General features: G+C 38.5%; 1 protein-coding gene across 2 annotated transcripts in view; it reads left to right on the top strand.

Moving 5' to 3' along the window:
• The first annotated feature begins 11,938 nt into the window (after positions 1 to 11,938).
• Positions 11,939 to 19,222, top strand: part of DPY19L2 (dpy-19 like 2) — a 95,014-nt gene continuing 87,730 nt past the window's right edge. The window contains exons 1-4 of one of the 2 annotated variants that reach the window (XM_049641689.1): positions 11,940 to 12,260; positions 12,387 to 12,474; positions 17,129 to 17,153; positions 18,495 to 18,582. In XM_049641689.1, coding sequence (XP_049497646.1) covers positions 12,099 to 12,260; positions 12,387 to 12,474; positions 17,129 to 17,153; positions 18,495 to 18,582 — 363 coding nt within the window. In that variant the 5' untranslated portion in view covers positions 11,940 to 12,098. Of the gene's footprint in view, positions 12,475 to 17,128; positions 17,154 to 18,494; positions 18,583 to 19,222 lie in introns of both variants that reach the window. The other variant, XM_049641687.1, reaches the window with a different exon arrangement.

Raw genomic sequence — 19,222 nt, 5'->3', positions numbered from 1 at the left:
TTTCTCACTCTTCTTTCTCTATCCCTTCCTCAATTCCAATCCCCTTCCCTGATAATAAGAAAATAAAAACATTGGTAAAATAATACATCTGGACAAAAAATACAGTTTGGTATTTTACTTCTGATACATTAAAATATGTGTTTAGTTGTGGTTTTTTTCCTTATTTTCAGAAACCTAAAAAAACCCTTTTATTTCCTAGAGGATAAAATTGGATATAGCCTCTTTAGTAGACTCTATCACAGTTATATCGTTTGCTGTGTCCGTTTGCTTTAATGAATTGCGTGAGAACAGTCACTGTAATGAAGTGTGTGTGTTGGGGGTGGGGGGAAGGGCATGGGAAATGTTTTATGAAAAAAGAAGTTATAAGCCTAATACTATGAAGTAACACCTAACGAAGTTCTTTTTAAGTGCAATATATTTATTTCTGCTAGAAATGTATTATCAACATTATGTAATATTTGAAGCATTACATGTTATTTGTAAACAGCTTAAAATTATATATTACCCAAAATTGTACAGAAGTACAAATGTGTGGATATTAATTTCTTTCATTAAAAATGGTGTGTTTTGATATATATGCACACATTTACACCTTTAATTATCTTACACACTTTGCTTTGTGACTTTTGGTACCTGTTTCCTCACCTTGAAAAACAACAAAAAAAAAGGAGGATTAGGTAAGAGTAGGGGTCATAGCTGGCCACTCCCAGTCCAGACACAGCCAACTGGATTACTGTACAGGGTTTGGGTTTTGTCTTTAATTGTATTTGGAAGCCTTTAGAGAAAACAGCGCCCTTAATTCCCCACCGGTTCCTATTCTCCTACACCTAGTCCCCTCACTCATTTACTCCACCTGATGAAATCTTAAAATTACAGGACTTTGCACCTCTCTGTATGGGATGATACTGAAGACTCCATAAAGCTTAAAGATCTACCTCTCATTCTAGCCATAAACTCTTGGATGTGCTGTAATGATATTACAGAAGGCAGGTTGATACAAAATAAGATTAGCCAAATTCAAAGTCTTAATCCTTCCACATGACATTTGACATTATCATACCTTGTGCTTCAGGGTATTTGACATTATCATACCTTGTGCTTTCAGAAGTCTGCTCTATTATACTTAATTTTTTGTGCATGCCAAATGCCAACCTTTTAAGAATCTTTCATTTGGAATAATTCCAGGTTTACCAAAAAGTTGCAAGGATAATATAAAGAAATGCTGTATATTCTTTACCCAGATTCACCCATTGTTAATGTTTTGCCCCATTTGATTTACAATTAGCATTTACATTGAGTAGTATATGCCCCCCCCCACCCAAGCACATGCAATATATACAATTTATTTTCTTCCATTTGAGAGTAGGTTTCACATATCATGCCCCACTATCCCTATGTAATTCAAAGTGCACATCCTAAAACCAAGAAGATTCCATTAAATATCTACAGAAGAGTTAGCAATTTCAGGAAATTTCATGGTGATATAATACTGTGACCTACCATCTGTACTCCAGCTTTGTTAAATGACCAACCCAGTGATGTCCTTTGTAGCATATTTCTTCCTTCAGTACAGATCCAGTTCAGGGTTACATATTGCATGGAGTTATCCTGTTCCTTCAGTCTCCTTTAAGCTGGTACAGCTCTGCAGCCTTTCTGTGTCTTTCATGGCAAGGAATTCTTATTTTTCAATGTTTTATAATTTATTACTATTCTTAGTTATCTTGATGCTCAAATCACCCCGGATTTGGTCATCAGGAGCCCCTTAAGCTGGTTCCTATGTCCTTTTGACATGCCCTACTTGATTTTTTTTTTTTTTTTTTAGCACTTCAGTTTCTGGCATAACACGTTGTCCGGGGCTCATCTCATACCTTTTCTGGAACCAGCCATTTCTCCAAGGAGCCCAGATTCCTTTTAGTTGGGGAATATATTAGAAACCAAGATCTGGGTACAAGATATGTACCATATGGGATATGTTTGTTTCTAGCTTCTCTCAGCCAGCAGAGTTGTGTATAAGCACACACATTATATGTGTATAAGCACACACATTAGTGTGTGTGTGTGTGTGTACAGCACGTATTAGAAATCATGAGTCTGTGCTGCTATCTCCAATTCCAGTACACTCCCACAGGGGCCTTTTCTTTTGCTTAGCCCCCATTCCCTATCTGCATGTACCTTCTCCCTGGTTCCCAACATCAACATACTTATTTACTCAATTCAACCATAAACCCCAAATAACTTCATCTTGCTTCATCCATAAAACTGCAATAAACAAACCTTTTAAAAAAGAGTTCAGAGGTTGTTTGCAGTTGGTCCCCTTCTACCCATTCCTTGACCAAAGGAACACAGTCAAATCACATGTTTAGCCATTAGATTAGTTCCTTCTTCATCTTCCTATATGGTTATGTTATTCATTCACAATACAACTGGGTTCACTTGTTCAGTTGCTTACAGTTTTGTTTTTGTGGGTTTTTTAAAATAATAAATGTGTTTATTTAATTTATTTTTTGAAGTAAGCTCTACACCTAACATGGGGCTTGAACTCATAAGCCTGAGATAAAGAGTTGCATGCTCTACCTACTAAGCCAGCCAGCTGCTTTTAATTTTAAAGAAGGATTTTCTTTCCTTCTCATTCTTACTAATTTTTTTTAAAAAAACATACATTAACATGCTTCGAACAAAAACCTCATAGAACTAATAAAAAAATCATATCTAGGTTGTGGGATGCAAGGTTAATAAATGAATTGCTTTTCCATATATCAGCAATGAACAATCTAAATTTGAAATTAAAAATACAACTCCATTTATATCAGCACCCAAAAAGGGGAAAAAAAACTTAGGTGTAAATACAATATATACAAGCTCTATATGAGGAAAACTATAAAACTCTGATGAAAGAAATCAAAGAAGATATCAATAAATGGAGAGGGATTCCATGTCTGAGGGTAGGTAGACTCAATATTGCCAAGATGTTAGTTCTTTTCCACTTCTATAAAGTTGATACAGTCCCAATCAAAATCCCAGCAAGTTTTATGGCTGTCGACAAACTGATTCTAAAGTTTATATGCAAAGGCAAGAGTCCCAGAATAGTCAACGAAATACTGAAGAAGAACAAAGTTGGAGGCTGACTTCAAAACTTACTATCAAGCTAAAGTAATCAAATCAGTATGGTGAAATAGTAGGCAAGTAGATTAACAAAACAATAGTCCAGAAAATAAACCTTGCACTTTGGTGTTGGGAAAATGGTGCACTGGTTTGGAAAATAGTCTGGCAGTTCATCAACAGGTTAAACACAGAGTTAGCATATGGCCTAGGAATTCCACTCCTAGGCATACACCTAGAAGAAATGAAAACATATGTCCACACAAAAACTTGTACATGAATATTCATAGCATCATTTTTAATAGCCAAGAAGTGGAAACCATCCAAATGTTTATCAACTAGTGAATGGATAAAATTTGGCATATCTAGACAATGGAATATGTAGCTATAGACAGAAATGAAGTACTGATAAATGCTACAACATGGACGAATCTTGAAAACATGGTAAAAGAACCAGACACAAAGAACCATGTATTGCATGATTCCATTTATATAAAATATCCAGCATAGGGAGATTCATAGAGATATAAGACAGAGTGGTGGTTGTCAGGGCTGGAAGGTAGGAGGAATGAGAATTACTGCCAATGGATATGGAGGTCTCTTTTGAGGGTAGTGAAAACATGGAATTAGTGGTCATGGTTGCACATCCTAGTGAATATACTACAGTCACTGAATTCTACCCTTTAAAAGAATGTCTTTTATGGTGTTTGAATTATAGCTCACTGTTATTTTAAAACATGAAAGAAAAAGCTATGCAGTGAATCTTTTTATTTCCAGTCTTTAGTGCCCAACTTGTCAACTTTGAGGACTTCAGGGGAATAAATCTTATGTACTTGTGAGTTGAGTGTGCCATCTAGAATCTTCTCCCTGCCTCATTTTTTTTTAATCTGTAAAAGGAAGATGATACTGCCTATTTTTTAGCCTTGTTCAGCCTTATTAGGCTCTCCATTCTTATTTATTTTTACCCCCTCCTTTTTTTTTTAATTTTCCTAGGAAGAATCATAGCTATTTCTTTGGACTCCCTGGGGAGTGGGGGGAGGGAGGGATGATGATATAAATAATTCCCTCTCCACTCTGAGCCTTGATATGGTAATAATTGGTACCTTTTATAGAACATTTGCTATATCTATGCACTTCATATACATTATCTGACTTAATATTTGCAACAGCTCTCTGGAGTAGGAGCTAGTATTATTTCCATTTGAGGTACGAAAAACCTGAGGCAGAGAGAAATTAAGTTCTCAGAACCTACCTCAGTGAGATAGGCAGGATTCATATCCTGTCTGTACTCATAACTGAGACACTGTGCTAACCCCACAAATACTTCTAAATTTTAAGAAAAAAACTTAAAGCGTGCACATTGCCTTTACTGAACCCATATACACACAACCTTAATCAAGAAACATAAAAGCTGCATGATCCAACAAATTTTCTCATAGTGGATTATATAATTGTCACTGATAAGTGTCTCAAGAAGAGTTTCAGATTATGGCAAAGAACAGGAGGGAATTTTAGAGTTCCACATTCATCTTTTGGGGATGGGTCAATGTCTACGTGAAAGCAGGACTCTGCTGCCCAAAGCAAGAGACTGGTGGTCTTGATGTAAACACTTAGTACTCACTTAGGGACACTTTTCCTTCTCCCTTAAACTCTGGTTCCAAGTTAGTTCTTCTAGAGCACAGAAATAATTAGAAAATAGAAACAATGAAGCCCACCGTACTGAAAGACTAGAGGGCAAGTGGAGTCAGGGAGGAACCAGAAGAAAAGACCAGGGATGGAGCAGAGGCCAGGTTGGGGCTGGGCTGAACAGGTTAGAGAGAGATAGACTCTATTTGGGTTGGCAGTGAAGTGTAGCATCTGGAGTACAGGATGGGGATAAACTGTGGAGTAGATAGACCGCAGAGATGAAGACCCTCAGGGCAGAATCCAAACATAGCTGGACACAAAGGAGAGAAGGGAAGTGTTGGTACAAGGCACTGTATGACTCAACAGATACATTTTTCCAGCTACTTAAGTAAATGTGCAAATACTAACCAGAATCAAATAAAAGAATGTAATAAGGCCATGTAGTCCAAAGTCTTTATTCCATAGTTGGGGAAATAAAAGCTAGAGAAGTAAATGGTCCAAAACATACTGGGCTCAGTGCAGAGATATTTCTAGACCACTATGTCATAATCAAAGTTAAATCTTAAATCAATCTAAAATATTATGTGAAATAAAACATAGCACACAGATGCCTTATGCAGCATTGCTCTTTTGCTATGTTTTGCATTTAATCTGCCCACACATATTCTACAATTCACACTTTAATATATTCTAAGACTTTTGGTTATTAATATTGAATGTAGTAATTCTTATAATAGTTACTTTGGTGGTAAATAAAAATAATCTCAGTATATTGGAGTTTTCACATGGAACTACCATCATTAGTTTCATGGAAAAATAGATTTTGGGGGGTGGTGGTGTATGTATGTATATATGTATGTATGTATGTGGTATACATATATTGGTTAAGTCATTTAACAGTGATTACTGAGTACTTTTTTGTTCAAATCAGTGTGTATATACTATGCAATTAGGCAGTGTCTTCATGTGGCCTGGGGGTGAGTGAAGGAATTCATGGATTCCCCCCCCCTTCCTTTGAATGAAATACGCCTATATAAGGCTATTCAAGGTCGAAGAGATCTCATTTCATCTACTATAAGCCCGGGCAACAACTGACCAGAGTATGGGTGGCAGAAGGAGCTCCAGTTTTGTTTTTGTATTTTGTTTTATTTTTTATTTGAGAGAGAGCGTGAAGCTAGGAAAGGGGCAGAGGGAGAGAAAGAGAGAGAATCTTCAGCATGGAGCCTGACATGGGGTTCGATCCCACGACTCTGGGATCATGACCTGAGCTGAAATCAATTGGGCCACCCAGATGCCCCTAGGAGCTCCAGTTTTAAAAGGAGAATACGCCCCTCGTGGACAAAGAAAATAGACCAGAACTCCCAGAAATTCCAACTTATCACAGGTACCTTTCTCATTTGGATGAAAAGGCAGCATTATGCAAAGCATTACATACAGATGTATTTACATTCAAGCTGTATGCTTCACTGACACCTGGTGACTTTCCATTTTCTCCTATGAAGAAGCACTTGTATCCAACTAGAATTTAAGCAGGCTCTATAAAGTAATTCAGTAGCAGTAAATATACTATCTAAAAATGAATCAATCTAAGATATGTAGATTTTAGACTGAAGTAGTTGTTTTATAAAATACACATGTACAAAAGCATTTCTTTTAGTGGAGGCAACTTGCTGAAATTTGAAAAGATCTTTTAACATATAAAAACAGACCAATTAGAAAATACACAGCCACCAAGAAGCACATACCTATGGTTATCCTGTATTTTGGAGACAAAAATAGAGATACATGATTAAACAAAAATATTTTTTTCATCTTTATAAATTTATAAGTCCTGCGAAAATATAAAAAAATGAATCCCATTTGGTTCAGCTTTTTAAAACTTGTTAATTGAAATGAATAAAATTACTACATCAAAGGGTTCTAAAAGAATATTGGATATGTGGTTCAATTACAGGTGATGTCATTATGAGATCCTAAAAACTTTGTTACCATCTTTGGGGCTAACTCATGGTAATAAACTAGAGATACACACTTTGATACCAATTCCAACTCCTTGTACCATCAGAGGGGAAAAAAAGTACTTTAATGTGCAAGAAACTGAAACAACACTGATACAAACCCATCTTTTATGCAGAAGAGCATCAATTACAGTGGAATTAGTATGTTAAATTATCAAATTATAGTGGAAATTTTAACCTTTTCAAAATGATGTTCTCAGAACTACCTCTACCTCTGTCTTTCCTGGTCGATATAACCAAGCTAAACACAGAAGCCCACTTAGCTATGCACTTCAATTTACATCTGTGTATTCGTGCAAAGTTAAAGCATTTAAGTTTGTGGGGTGCCTGGGTGGCTCTGTTGATCATCTGACTCTTGCTTTTGGCTCAGGTCATGAGACCAAAGTCGTGAGATGGTGCCCCTGTCTGGCTCTGCTCGGGACTGTGGAGCCTGCTTAGGATTCTCTCTCTCGCCCCTCTACCCCACTCGTGAGTACGCGCTCTCTCCCTCTCTCTCTCTCTAAAATAAAAAAACAAAAACAAAAATAGAACACTTAAATTTGATTAAAAAGTTACTTGAATCAATATAAGTGAAGTCATTATTATTTGGAAAACCAAATGTTGGCCATGATGAGTATCTTAATTATTTGAAATATGAAATATGCAACATAATTATTTTTATATGGAATTATATTTGTAATTTCCCTACATTTCATATTTAGTAGATGGATTTATTATAAAACTGATTTTTTAAAATAAATTTTAAAAATACCTAAATTTTAAAAATTCTGATTTACAAGTCATTATTGCCATCTGCTGGTTATTTTGATTCATTGCATTTGGGGGGTAAAAATTACCAATTGCTTTACTAAGATACTAAGAGAAAACAGATGAGTTTTATACACAGATTAATTAGAAACCTTTACGTAAAACAAATAATTTGCTAAATTATGAGGCATCTTCATATTAAATAGGATAAATAATTCAAGAATATATTGTATTATATCAAATTATAATGTGTTATTTTAATTGTCAGTTCATCATAGAATAAATATCAAACATGCTGGTTTAAGTTATTATAATAATAAGTAGGTAGTTAAAATACAACTCAAATAACTGTTGAAAACAACTAGATAAAACAAGTGACTGCTGTGGGAAGTTATAGAAAGGTGAAAATGTGCCATGATTCTATTCAACTGAATAAAACTAAGTGCCATGGTTTCCCTCACATACACAAATCTATTCCTCTTCTTAGTAAGAGAATGCATAATTATTTAGGCAACTGTCTCTCGGTTTTTTGAATTAACTAATGAACCTAAAACTCATATTACTGTTTAATAATATGACTACACAGAAATATAATTTAATGAAAAAGAATCCAGGTTAGCAAATATTAATGGTAAGTAACACTTACCAGTATACTTTTAATATGATCAATCTAGAGCAAGATCTAGGAACATTTGTTTATTTATTTTTAATGTTTATTTATTTTTGAGAGAGAGAAAGAGACAGCCTGAGTGGGGGAGGGGCAGAGAGAGAGGGAGACACAGAATCTGAAGCAGGCTCCAGGCTTGAGCTGTCAGCACAGAGCCCCCACGCGGGGCTCAAACTCACAAACTGCAAGATCATGACCTGAGCTGAAGTCGGACACTTGACTGACTGAGCCACCCAGGAGCCTCCAGGAATATTTTTTTAAATTAAGAATGTACTATGTTTTACATGCTTTAACATTTGTCAGATGAGAACACAAATATTAGAGTGGCTAAGCTTCTAGCTCAAGGTCATACCACAGTAATCTTCCATATATGAGCCCACTATGTAAAAGATTTAAAATGGAGCCTGGCATATAGTTAATTGTATGCATTTACTGTATGCCTAAATCATATATATCCTGCTTCTCATACCTTTTTTTATAAATTTTTAAAAATGTTTTATTTATTTTTGAGACAGAGAGAGACAGAGTGTGAGCAGGGGAGGGGGAGAGAGAGAGCGAGACACAGAATCCAAAGCAGGATCCAGGCTCTGAGCTGTCCGCCACAGCCCTCGAACTCACAGACCACGAGATCATGACCTGAGCTGAAGTCAGACGCTTAACCGGCTGAGCCACCCAGGTGCCCCTGCTTCTTATACCTTAAACACTATATCTTGAGTATTTTTCTATATTGTTAAATATTCATTCCAATGACTTTAGTCAATTTAGGAATGTTTCACTGCATGAGTATTCTATCATTTGCTATTTGATGTTTAGGTTATTTCTAATTTTCACTGATAGAAGAAATAATACAATGATCATTCTTATAAAAATGATGTTTTCAATGGTAAAAGTGACCAGATTTACACTTTCAAGAGCTAAACCAAGGGTAAGAATATGCTTTATTCTGTTAGTACACTGAGTGATCCAAAAGGCAACTGGAAACTCCAGGAAACAAATTAACAAATTGGCCAAAAAGTGTCACATAGGAAATAGGCGAAAGAAACTGAAGGGTAGGAAACAAAAATAAGAAAGTTCAGAATTGTACAAGAGAATGACACTGAAAATGACATCTGGTCAACATTCCAGTAGCATCCACTCCTTCCTTCCCACAAAAATACCCACCCTCATGAAAAACAGAAACATAAATCACATAAAGTCACTTAAATGAATAATCTATTAACAAGGACCCTCAAATTATCTTAAAAATATTCAACTACATATAGCTCAAAAGCAATACATCTATTAAAATAACAGACAGTTGAAGGATAGATAGATCCATTGAGCAATCACAATTTTTTTTTTTAAAAGCACACATAGTCATATTAATTTCAGGTAAAGTAGGTATAAAGTTCAACCAACTTGAAAAGTCTATAGGAAAAAATAAATTTCCCAAATTGACTACAGAAGAAGTAGACAATGTAAATAGACCAATAATCATGAAGGAAACTGAAAGATTAAAGGGAAAAAAAAGGTCTTCCAACCAGATGTTGTAATATAGACAAAAAGGTACGAATCCACCCAGTTCATTTTATAAATCTAATATAACTCTAATAAAAAATAATCATAGAATTTCACTTACTATTCTCAAAAAATATTAAAATACATAAAATAACGTATTTTGAGTTTGCATATTTATTCAATAACATTTTTATCAACCACCTGTAAATACTTTTCATTTTAAACTCAATATTGGACAATTTACTAGGTATCACAACTTGGGCAAATTACTATATCCTTGATCCTCAGTTTTCTAATTTGTACAAAGTTATTGTACGAATTAAATGAGGAAATATTTTAAGCACCAAACACAGTGCCAGGAATGTAGAAATGCTCTTTGAAAAAAACTTACAAGACAACAAGTTAATAACAGTACTTACTGAATTTAAATAAGTGACAAGAGGAATACTATGGTCAGTAGTTGCTTTAGACCTTCAGAGAAGGGGGAATTCATGTGGGCTGGGGCTTGGAAGGTGACAGAATTCAGATTTGCAGGGAGAAATGGATGAAAAAGCTAGGGGATACTTTCTGGTATGAGCAAAGGGATAGATAGTTATAGAGTCTCATGCTCCGGACCTTACTCAAAATTACTGGAAAGTTTGTGTCCAGGAAAGTGGGAAATTAAAGTTGAAAAGGCAGATGGGGGCCGATTGTTGAAAGCACTGATGAGTAAGCCAAGAAGTTTACATTTCATTTGTGGGCTATGGGAACCATGAACTTTTTTTTTTTTTTTTTTTTTTTTTTGAGAGAGAGAGAAAGAGAGAGACTGCACTCATGTAAGCAGAGGAGAGGGGTGGGGGATGGGGAGAGAGACTCTTAAACAGGCTTCATATTCAGCACTGAGGCCCACGCAGGGCTCTATCCCATGATCCTGGGATCATGACCTGAGCAGAAATCAAGAGTCAGGAGCTTAACAAACTGAGCCACCCAGGCACCCCTACCATGAACATTTTTGAGAGATGTTGCATCAGGAAAATTAATCTGGCCAAAATGAGCCATTGATTTGATGGGGGAGGTGGGGAATAGGGAGTTCAATCTGATCCATCATAAAACAGATGGGAAGTGAAGAATGTGTGGACTCCAAAGATGCCAAAGAACATGGAAAATGACCATGAATCATGTCCATCTTTGCCAGACGCTGTGGCATTGTGTTTGGCTATGTGGTGACTGTAGGGCTGGGTAGGGTCTGGTTTAGCAAGGTGAGAGCGCTGAGGACAATGATTCTATGCCCAAGGAATTCTGTCTTAGCAACAATTATTAGTTGGGACACACACTTCCACTTGTGAAAATTCATAGAAGGAAATCTCATTTCAAACGGAGTCTAAAGGCCAGAAGGGGGAGCTACCACACTGTACCACTGGAGGTCAACTACGGACCCCAACAAAAGACGCATCAATAAGAAAGAATCAATTCCAAGTCCTGAGAAAGAGGTACATTGTATCTCCCACAAAAACATCGGTAAACAGCAAGTCCGCTAATGAGAAATCCTCATGCACTCTTAATGTTCAAAATAACCCCTCCCAACTGTCTCCTAATAAGTTCTCTGTTGCATTCACCTCTGGTTTTGCCTATAGCTTGCATTTCTCTGATATTCCTAAATCAGCAACCCCCCCTTTTTTTGGCTGATAAAACAACTTTAAATTTCAAGGTCCACACACTTCAAGAATGGATTCATAAATGCCGCCCTCCAAGGGCAACCGCGGTGTCACTGAACTCATGCCAACCTGAGGCCTCGAGGCTCAGCCTGCTCTGCCACATGTTGCCTATGGCCTTCGACCAATCCCTCTCTGTAGGAGGCATTTAATGTCCAATGCAAGGTGTGCGTAGGAGGGGAGGAGAGATGTTCCCAAAAGTGCCTTACCTCCCTCTCTTTCTATGGTTCTTTCTTTCAACTAAACTCTCTTTCCCTTTTAATTACTTCCCGACGCACAAGCTTTTGGTTGAAATAACAAAGCTAATAGGAAAAAAAAATAATAATAATTAAATCGGAATTCCTCCTACTTCCCCTCCAGCAGGACCATGGAGCCGTGTGCGCAGGGGCGGCCAGCGTCCCAGGACGCGCGCAGGGATTTGAGTGGGGCAGTGAGCCTGTGCCGCGCGCGGGGCTGGTTAGGGGGACAAGGGGTGCTCCTGGGGGATGCGCGGGATGCAGGGCGCAGGGGCTGCGCGCGTGGGATGCGCGCGTGGGATGCGCGAGGGGACCGCGCGCGGGGCCAGGGCGGTCTGGACCTCAGGCCCCTCCCTCCCGGTTTTCCGGTCGCCATGACGACCGGGCGGCCCGCAACGGCGGCGGAGGCTAGTCGTTGAGGCCGCGACCCGAGCCAGGCCCCAGCGGACCTCGCCCGACTGGGCTGGGCCCGCGCCAGCCAGAGACCCAGCTCCATCTGAACAGGGACTATGAGAAAATGGTCGGGCAAACGAGGAGTAAGCTCAAAGAAGCGGCTTCAGAGCCGGTGCAGTCCTCGCGCTCCGTGCACTCCCGGCGGCGGCGCCGGGCCACCGGAGCCGGGGAGCCGGAGATGGAGGAGCCGCAGGCGGAGACGGAAAAGCGGCAGCCGCCTTTGCCGGTAGGCGGGGGGAACCTCCCGGGGGGCTCCCGGGATTACTCGCCGCGGAGGACCCGAAACCTGAACGCGCAGAATTGCATGCAAATGGAAGTGGTCGCCAAGACCCTTCTTCTCGGCCGCTTCCAGTTCCTCAGCTGTTTGCTGGAGCAGCTCCGGGATAAGGTGCTGCAGTTTCGGAGACGACAGGTCAACAGCAGGACCTCCTTCGGCATAGGTGAGCAGAGGGGGGCGGGGGCGCCCGTGGCAAGGCCGGGAGGGCCTCTGAGCCCGGGTTTGAAGCGGTTTGGCTGAGTCGTCAAGATCAGTTTAACAAACAAGCTTAGCAGTTCTAATGACAAGGTCCAGCTCTGGAAGATCGCCGAAGAATTCCAGCCCCCCTGGTTCTTGTTTTAAAACAGAGTCCCGGGTTTGGGGGGGTGAGCATCGTGGTCACCCCCTGTGCCACCACCAAAATGTCGTTTTAATCAGGGCAGCCATTTATCACGGGTTCTAAAAACGATAGGCTAGTTCTTGGGGGCACCCATGTTCCTCTTGTACCTTAAAGCAAAATAAAGTGTTGGTTCAATTAGCTGAGAACCTTTAATAGTTTACTTCCATCTTGCTGTAGAGCTTCACTGCTTGGATTTGGGGAATTTTTTTTTTTAAGGCACTTGAAAGATTGTTTATTTACATTCTTCATTTTCTGTAGTTTAAGAGTTAATTTAAATGTTGCCGTTTCAGTAAAATCAGATTTGAGCCTAGTCCTCGTTCAGATGGGCTACTGATGTAGGTTGAAACATGGAGAAATGTCTGCTAATGTAAGTTGTTGTGATTTCTTTTAGTCATAAGCTGACTGCTGATGTTAGAGAAGAATGGGTCTCCACATGTGGGGTATTAACAAATACGAGAGGAATAATAGATGGGAATTCACACTTACATTTTATCAGATGTGTAGTTGTGGCAGCACATACATCCCACATCCAGAATCAGCGTGGACACCACGCTGTTTCACCAACCCAAACACCAGCTCCTGAGCACCCACGTCTAGCACACTGAGGGCATTCCCTGAGTGCTGGGTGAAGTAAGGACTGAATATATTAAGTGCTAGGAGAGTTCAGAAGAGGAAACTAACACTTTAAGATGGGAAGTGGGAAATAAGGTCAGCAAAGACTTTTAGGAAAAGGTGGGATTAGAATTGTGATTCAAAAGTTAACATCTGGCTGTGTGCGGCAGAGGACAGCAAGTATTACAGGCCCGAGGAATGGCATAATTGAAGTGGAGGGAGTAAGAAAATATAAAGGTGAAGTAAGACTGCAAAGGAAGGTGACAGAAGTGGGAAGTTCACAAGGTGGGCTGGGACGAGCAGTGGAGAGTCTAACCCAAAACTTGGGTTAAGGAATTTGAACTTCATTCTGTGGAAGCAACTGATGGATTCTTTAAGGAAAGAAAAACAAAACCAACTTTTTTTTAAGGAGATGAAATGCCCGTCGTATAAAATTAACCATTTTAAAGTGAACAATTCTGTGGATACATTCACAGTGTTAGCCTTGAATAATTTTTTTAAAAATTTTTTTTTAACATTTTTATTTATTTTTGAGACAGAGAGAGACAGAGCATGAACGGGGGGAGGGCCAGAGAGAGAGGGAGACACAGAATCGGAAGCAGGCTCCAGGTTCTGAGCTGTCAGCACAGAGCCTGATGTGGGGCTCGAACTCACGGACTGTGAGATCGTGACCCGAGCGAAGTCGGATGCTCAACCGACTGAGCCACCCAGGTGCCCCAGCCTTGAATAATTTTAAAATCGAGTGACATGATTAACATGGTAGTGGTTTGTAAAATGGGCCCATGACGGATGGAGAATAACAGAAAAACATGATTGGAATACCAGAATCAAGGCAACAGTGGTCTTAGCGAGGGTGGCAACAGCAGGACTGGAGAGAGGAGAGGAGAGGAGAGGAGGGGAGGGGAGGGGAGGGGAGGGGAGGGGAGAGGAGAGAAGAGAGGGGAGAGTCGTCAGAAGCATATTGTGAGGGCTGGGTAGGTGGTGAAGTAGACGAGGTGGGAGGACAGGGAGAGAGAAAGTTCAGCAATGAGGATTATAGATTTGGGAATTATCCATGTAGAAGTGAGCTGAAACTTGAGGATTGAGATTCCCAATGAGAGAAAAGTGGGCAAAGCAGAGATATGAGAAAACCCCTTCTACTTAGTTTTCAGAGAGGAGAGGAAAAGGAAAAGCCAGATACGCATATAAAAACAGAGGCCAGAAAAACTGGAAGAGTTGGTGTAATAAAAGATGAAGAAATCTAAGAATCTGGTCAGATGCTAGAGAGAGGTTTGAAAAGCATAAGAATTTAAAGAGGCCATTGGTCATTAAAACAAACAAACAAAAAAAAAAAGACCAGGAACATAGAAACATAAAAGAAAGACGTTGTGCAAGAATCTTGGCAGCAAATGGGGTTATGGGTCGGGGAGAGAATCTGTCATAGTTTGAAGTGAAGTGCTGTTAGATCAACCAAAGTGTTTTAAGGCTTAGGAGAATTGAAGGCCGAAGGGAAAGATCAAGGGGAGAGGGTGAGATTCAGGTTCCAAGAGAGGAAGTAGTTGAAGTCTTGGAATCTTTGAGAAGAGTGGAATTAGAGGCACAAATTTGAGAAGCTAACTGGAAAAGAGAGAGATAGTTCCTTTGCTGAGATAGATGGTAGAGAATAGCAAAGCAAGGATTAGTATATACAGAAATGTTAAAGTGGGTATAGAAGAAGTTAGGAGTGCTTGTATCAGATGATCTCCATTTCGGTGAAATATGAGGCTAGGTCACTTTCAGAGGTGAGATTGACAGGATACAGGATCAGGAGACATGCTTTTTATCACAGCTTTGAAAGGGACTGTGATAAGCACTTCATGCGTTTAGAATATTGGCTTCATTACACCTTATCATTTTATCAGGTGTGGAATGTGGGGTAAAGGGAAGGAATGAGAGGCATAAGAATATTTTGAAGATTTTTGGAAAGCTAGATGGCTCAAGTAGGATATTTGATCTTTTCCCTTTCCTTAAACACCATTTTTAAGAGTTTTTGCCACTATATGTAATTGCCTAGAGAGTGAGAAAGAGATTATAAATATAAGTTGAATGAGGTAGTATGTGTTTATCTTAAGGCTAATGAAACCTTATCAAAGGGGCATCTGGTTTAAGTTGAGAGAGCAGGTATAGGTTTAATTTCAAAGTGGTTCAGAGTATATTACATATGAGATAGAAAGAGCTAACATATGTAATAAATATATACTTTTAAAAAATTTTAACGTTTCTTTATTTTTGAGAGAGGGAGACAGAGTGTAAGTGGGGGGTGGGGCAGAGAGAGAGGGAGACACAGAATCTGAAGCAGGCTCCAGGCTCTCAGCTGTCAGCACAGAGCCGGATGTGGAGCTCGAACTCAAGCCATGGGATCATGACCTGAGCCAAAGTCAGATGCTCAACCGACTGAGCCACCCAGGCACCCCTGTACTTTTTCTATAAAGAGCCAGGCAGTAAATATTTCAGGCTTCACAGGTCACGTACAGTCTCCATTGCCTGTTCTTCTTCCATATCTGTACAACCCTTTACAACCCTTTAAAAATGTAACAAGCATTTTTAGCTTGTGGACAGTACAAAAACAGACAATGGGCTATAGTTGCTGATCATGTAAAATCAAGTAAATCTTCTGAGAAGTATTAAAGAGTGGTTGGGACTAGATGGTTAGGAACATGGAGAACAAGAGCTGGAGAAGCATAGCTGGGAATTTTTTTCAAAATTGCAATTTATTATTATTACTTAATTTTTTATCGACTTAATTTATTTTGTTAGTCCAGGTGAGTAATTTCTTGAATTTTTAAGAGGCTCAAATTTGTGGTTTGCTAAAATGATTTGCCAAGCATATTTGGGACAACCATAAGAAATATTATTATAAAATCTTGGAGGGGAGACAGGACATTAGGAATAGCTGAGTGAATTCACTCCTCTGTGACAGTAACAAAAGTACCTGGAAAATTGTCAGAATCAATTTTTCAAAAATTTACAAAAATAACCAAAGGGTTACAGTACTCTAGAGAACATGTATTCAAAAAACGACTGCAATTCTGTAAGAACAGCAGAGTTTGTGGCGTTTTATTTAGGCCTCATCCTGTGCCCCTTCCCCAGCTCCGTTGTATCCTTGAAAACAAGCAGTGTTCCAGCCACCAGAGGAGTCATTGTTTGGAGCTCCTCAAAAAAATCTCCATACCCACAGGAGTGTCACTGTTTGACCTGTCTCCACGCCCTCTGTTAAAGCCTCATTCATAGGGCGCAGACAGGGCGGCTCTAGATGGGTCTCCCAGGCCAGGTGTCTGGGAGCAATCAAGCTCCATATATAGGGGCTTTCAGGTGTGCTGCTGAGGAAGGCATTTCCTGCATTTAACCATCTTCTGATGAGCGTGAGGGAAAGTGCTCCACAGTGGCTCCTGTAGGCTAGATTCACTTCTGAAAGGATTGAGCTGAGCATAGTGTATATATGCGCTTGTTTTCAAAATTTTATTGTAAAGAAATAGAGAATAAGAGGGAGAAGAGAGAATAAACTGAAAATCACAAAGAAGCACAAAATCAGTAATTTCATCACTCTTTTGCAATTTATGTGAATGAGATCTAGTCTTCCAAATCTTCCTTTGCTCCTCGGCCCTCCCTTGCAGAGGTGAGAACTATTCATAATTTGTTCTATGTCTGTTTGTAAATTTTTCCTATTTTATACAGATGGAATCATTTAGCCATCTTGCTAAATATGTGTGCTGTCTTAAGGCATAGAAGGGAATGCATTTGAAGTAGTTGTTTTAAGGGTATATTACGATAAAGCAGCTTTTAATGACTTTTTTGTTTGTTTTTCCAGCTGCCTTTGTGGGAGTTTTGCACTGGTAAGATTAGTTACAGTTTTAAAAGAATAAAAACATTTGGATTCAAAATTGACATTGCTGTTTGCATACAAACAATAAGACAATAACCGCTTGCTATGTGTATATAATATCTGTATACCAGTTTACACAAATTTGTTATTTAAAATAAAACACGTGAAGCAGCATTTACAAAATAGATGCATTAAAGGAATAGTACTTATGAATTAAAATATTTTTGTGTTACCCAAGGATTCACCACTATATTTCTTAAATATCTAGCTTTCTAGTGTATTATGCATGTTTATTTCATCTAAAAAAATTCCCTTGTCTTACAGTAAATGTGTGTTGTTAGTGACGTAAACATAAGTTTCAAACATAAAACATAAACATAGTGACTAAAACATAAGTTTTAGTAACACTTGTCAGCTGGAAATCAGGTAGAAATGAAATTAAAGGTGCTACTGTGGTATTACAGAATTAAATGAGCACATGTACCTTATTTTACACAAGTGACCTGTCTATAAAAACTATATGTAATTTAGTATTTTTCCTCTGATGTATTTTCATTTCTATAAGAGCTCAGGAATTTTTACTCTGAGGAAGAGTGGGATCTGCCTCACATATTTTCAGTGCTGTTCTGGCCATTCAGTTTGCAGGGAGATTTTGATTTTAGAACTAAGGCTGTAATGGTAAGAAACATTTCTTATAGCTACTGTTACCCTGACATATGTATGTCTTACATGTAAATCAAGGTACGTGAAGACAGGGTTGATATATAGAAGTTTGCTTTCTGTGTATTTGGAAAGCATCTACTCGGTAAGTTAAGGATAGCAGAATTGCTGACTAATTATTACCACACGTGCTCCTATTTTCACTACACGGCTGTTTTCTTGCGTCTCACTAATAAAATATCTTGACGTACAGTTCTGTGTCTCTTTGGCACCTGAAAGTCGATCCCTTTTATAGTATTTATTTTAAAACTGCTTTAATCTAAATTTATTTTTTTTTTAATTCTGCATGCTTTTTGATAGTTACAGAGGCATTTCTCCAACCTGTTACATTAGAACCACTTGTGAAACTTAAACAGAAACTTGCCTCTGTTCTGATTTAGAGACCTGGAGTGGAAGGAGGGTGGTGCAGAGAGGGAGTTTTAGATATACAATTGTGGTTAAGGAATTTCACCTCTGTACACACTGAATTATAAATGCCTAAAAATATACAAATTATTAAGCAAATTATAAAATTATCTCATTTATTACAAAACTTTATTTTTTTCATGGTTTTTGTACTTTAATACTTTAGTAATGGTTTTGAAATGTTCTTATTCTTAGAATACGGTGCATCTTTTTTTTTTTTTTCTAGGATGCATTTAGTAACACTTTTTGAAAATGATCGTCATTTTTCTCACCTCTCATCTTTAGAACGGGAGATGACTTTTCGAACTGAAATGGTTAGTTTCTTATAAATTAATTTGTAGTTTAAGAATAGTAAGACTGTAAGGTGGAAATATATTAGGAACTGAAATGAATTTTTGTTGAATTGCACTGTTTCTCAAGCTACAACTTAGGTTTAATATTTAAATAGAAAATGTTTTAGGATTCTTTTACTTATGTCATTACCTACTCTTCTAATGCACACTTCTTTTAAAGATAGTAAAGATCACTCAGAAGAGCTGGGGAAGAAGGAAAACAAAGACAACATTTAAGAAGCGATATAGGCGTGCCAAATGTTACCAGAAATTTCTTGTCCTCACCACCGTTCATTTCCAGAACTTTTTTTATTATCCCAAACAGAAACTATACCCATTAAAAACACCAACTTCCCATGCCCCTCTCCCCAAGCCCCTCATAATCTCTGTTCTACTTTCTGTCCTTGCAGATTTATCTGCATACAATTTTTACCTCACCCACTGCTTTTTGAATCTCACCCCAATAGCCTCCTTAAACCTTTGAAGAATTGGATACATTTAGCATATTTGTGGCATTTAAATTTTTAACATACATACTATTTCCAAAGGGAGGATATAAAATACTATTAAATGAATTGTGTAGCTGTGGGTAGGGTGTGGGCTTTGATGACAATAACTGGAT

This window comes from Panthera uncia, chromosome A2, assembly GCF_023721935.1.
Source record: "Panthera uncia isolate 11264 chromosome A2, Puncia_PCG_1.0, whole genome shotgun sequence".
Lineage (NCBI taxonomy): Eukaryota > Metazoa > Chordata > Mammalia > Carnivora > Felidae > Panthera > Panthera uncia.
This window is presented reverse-complemented; position numbering and strand designations above follow the sequence as displayed.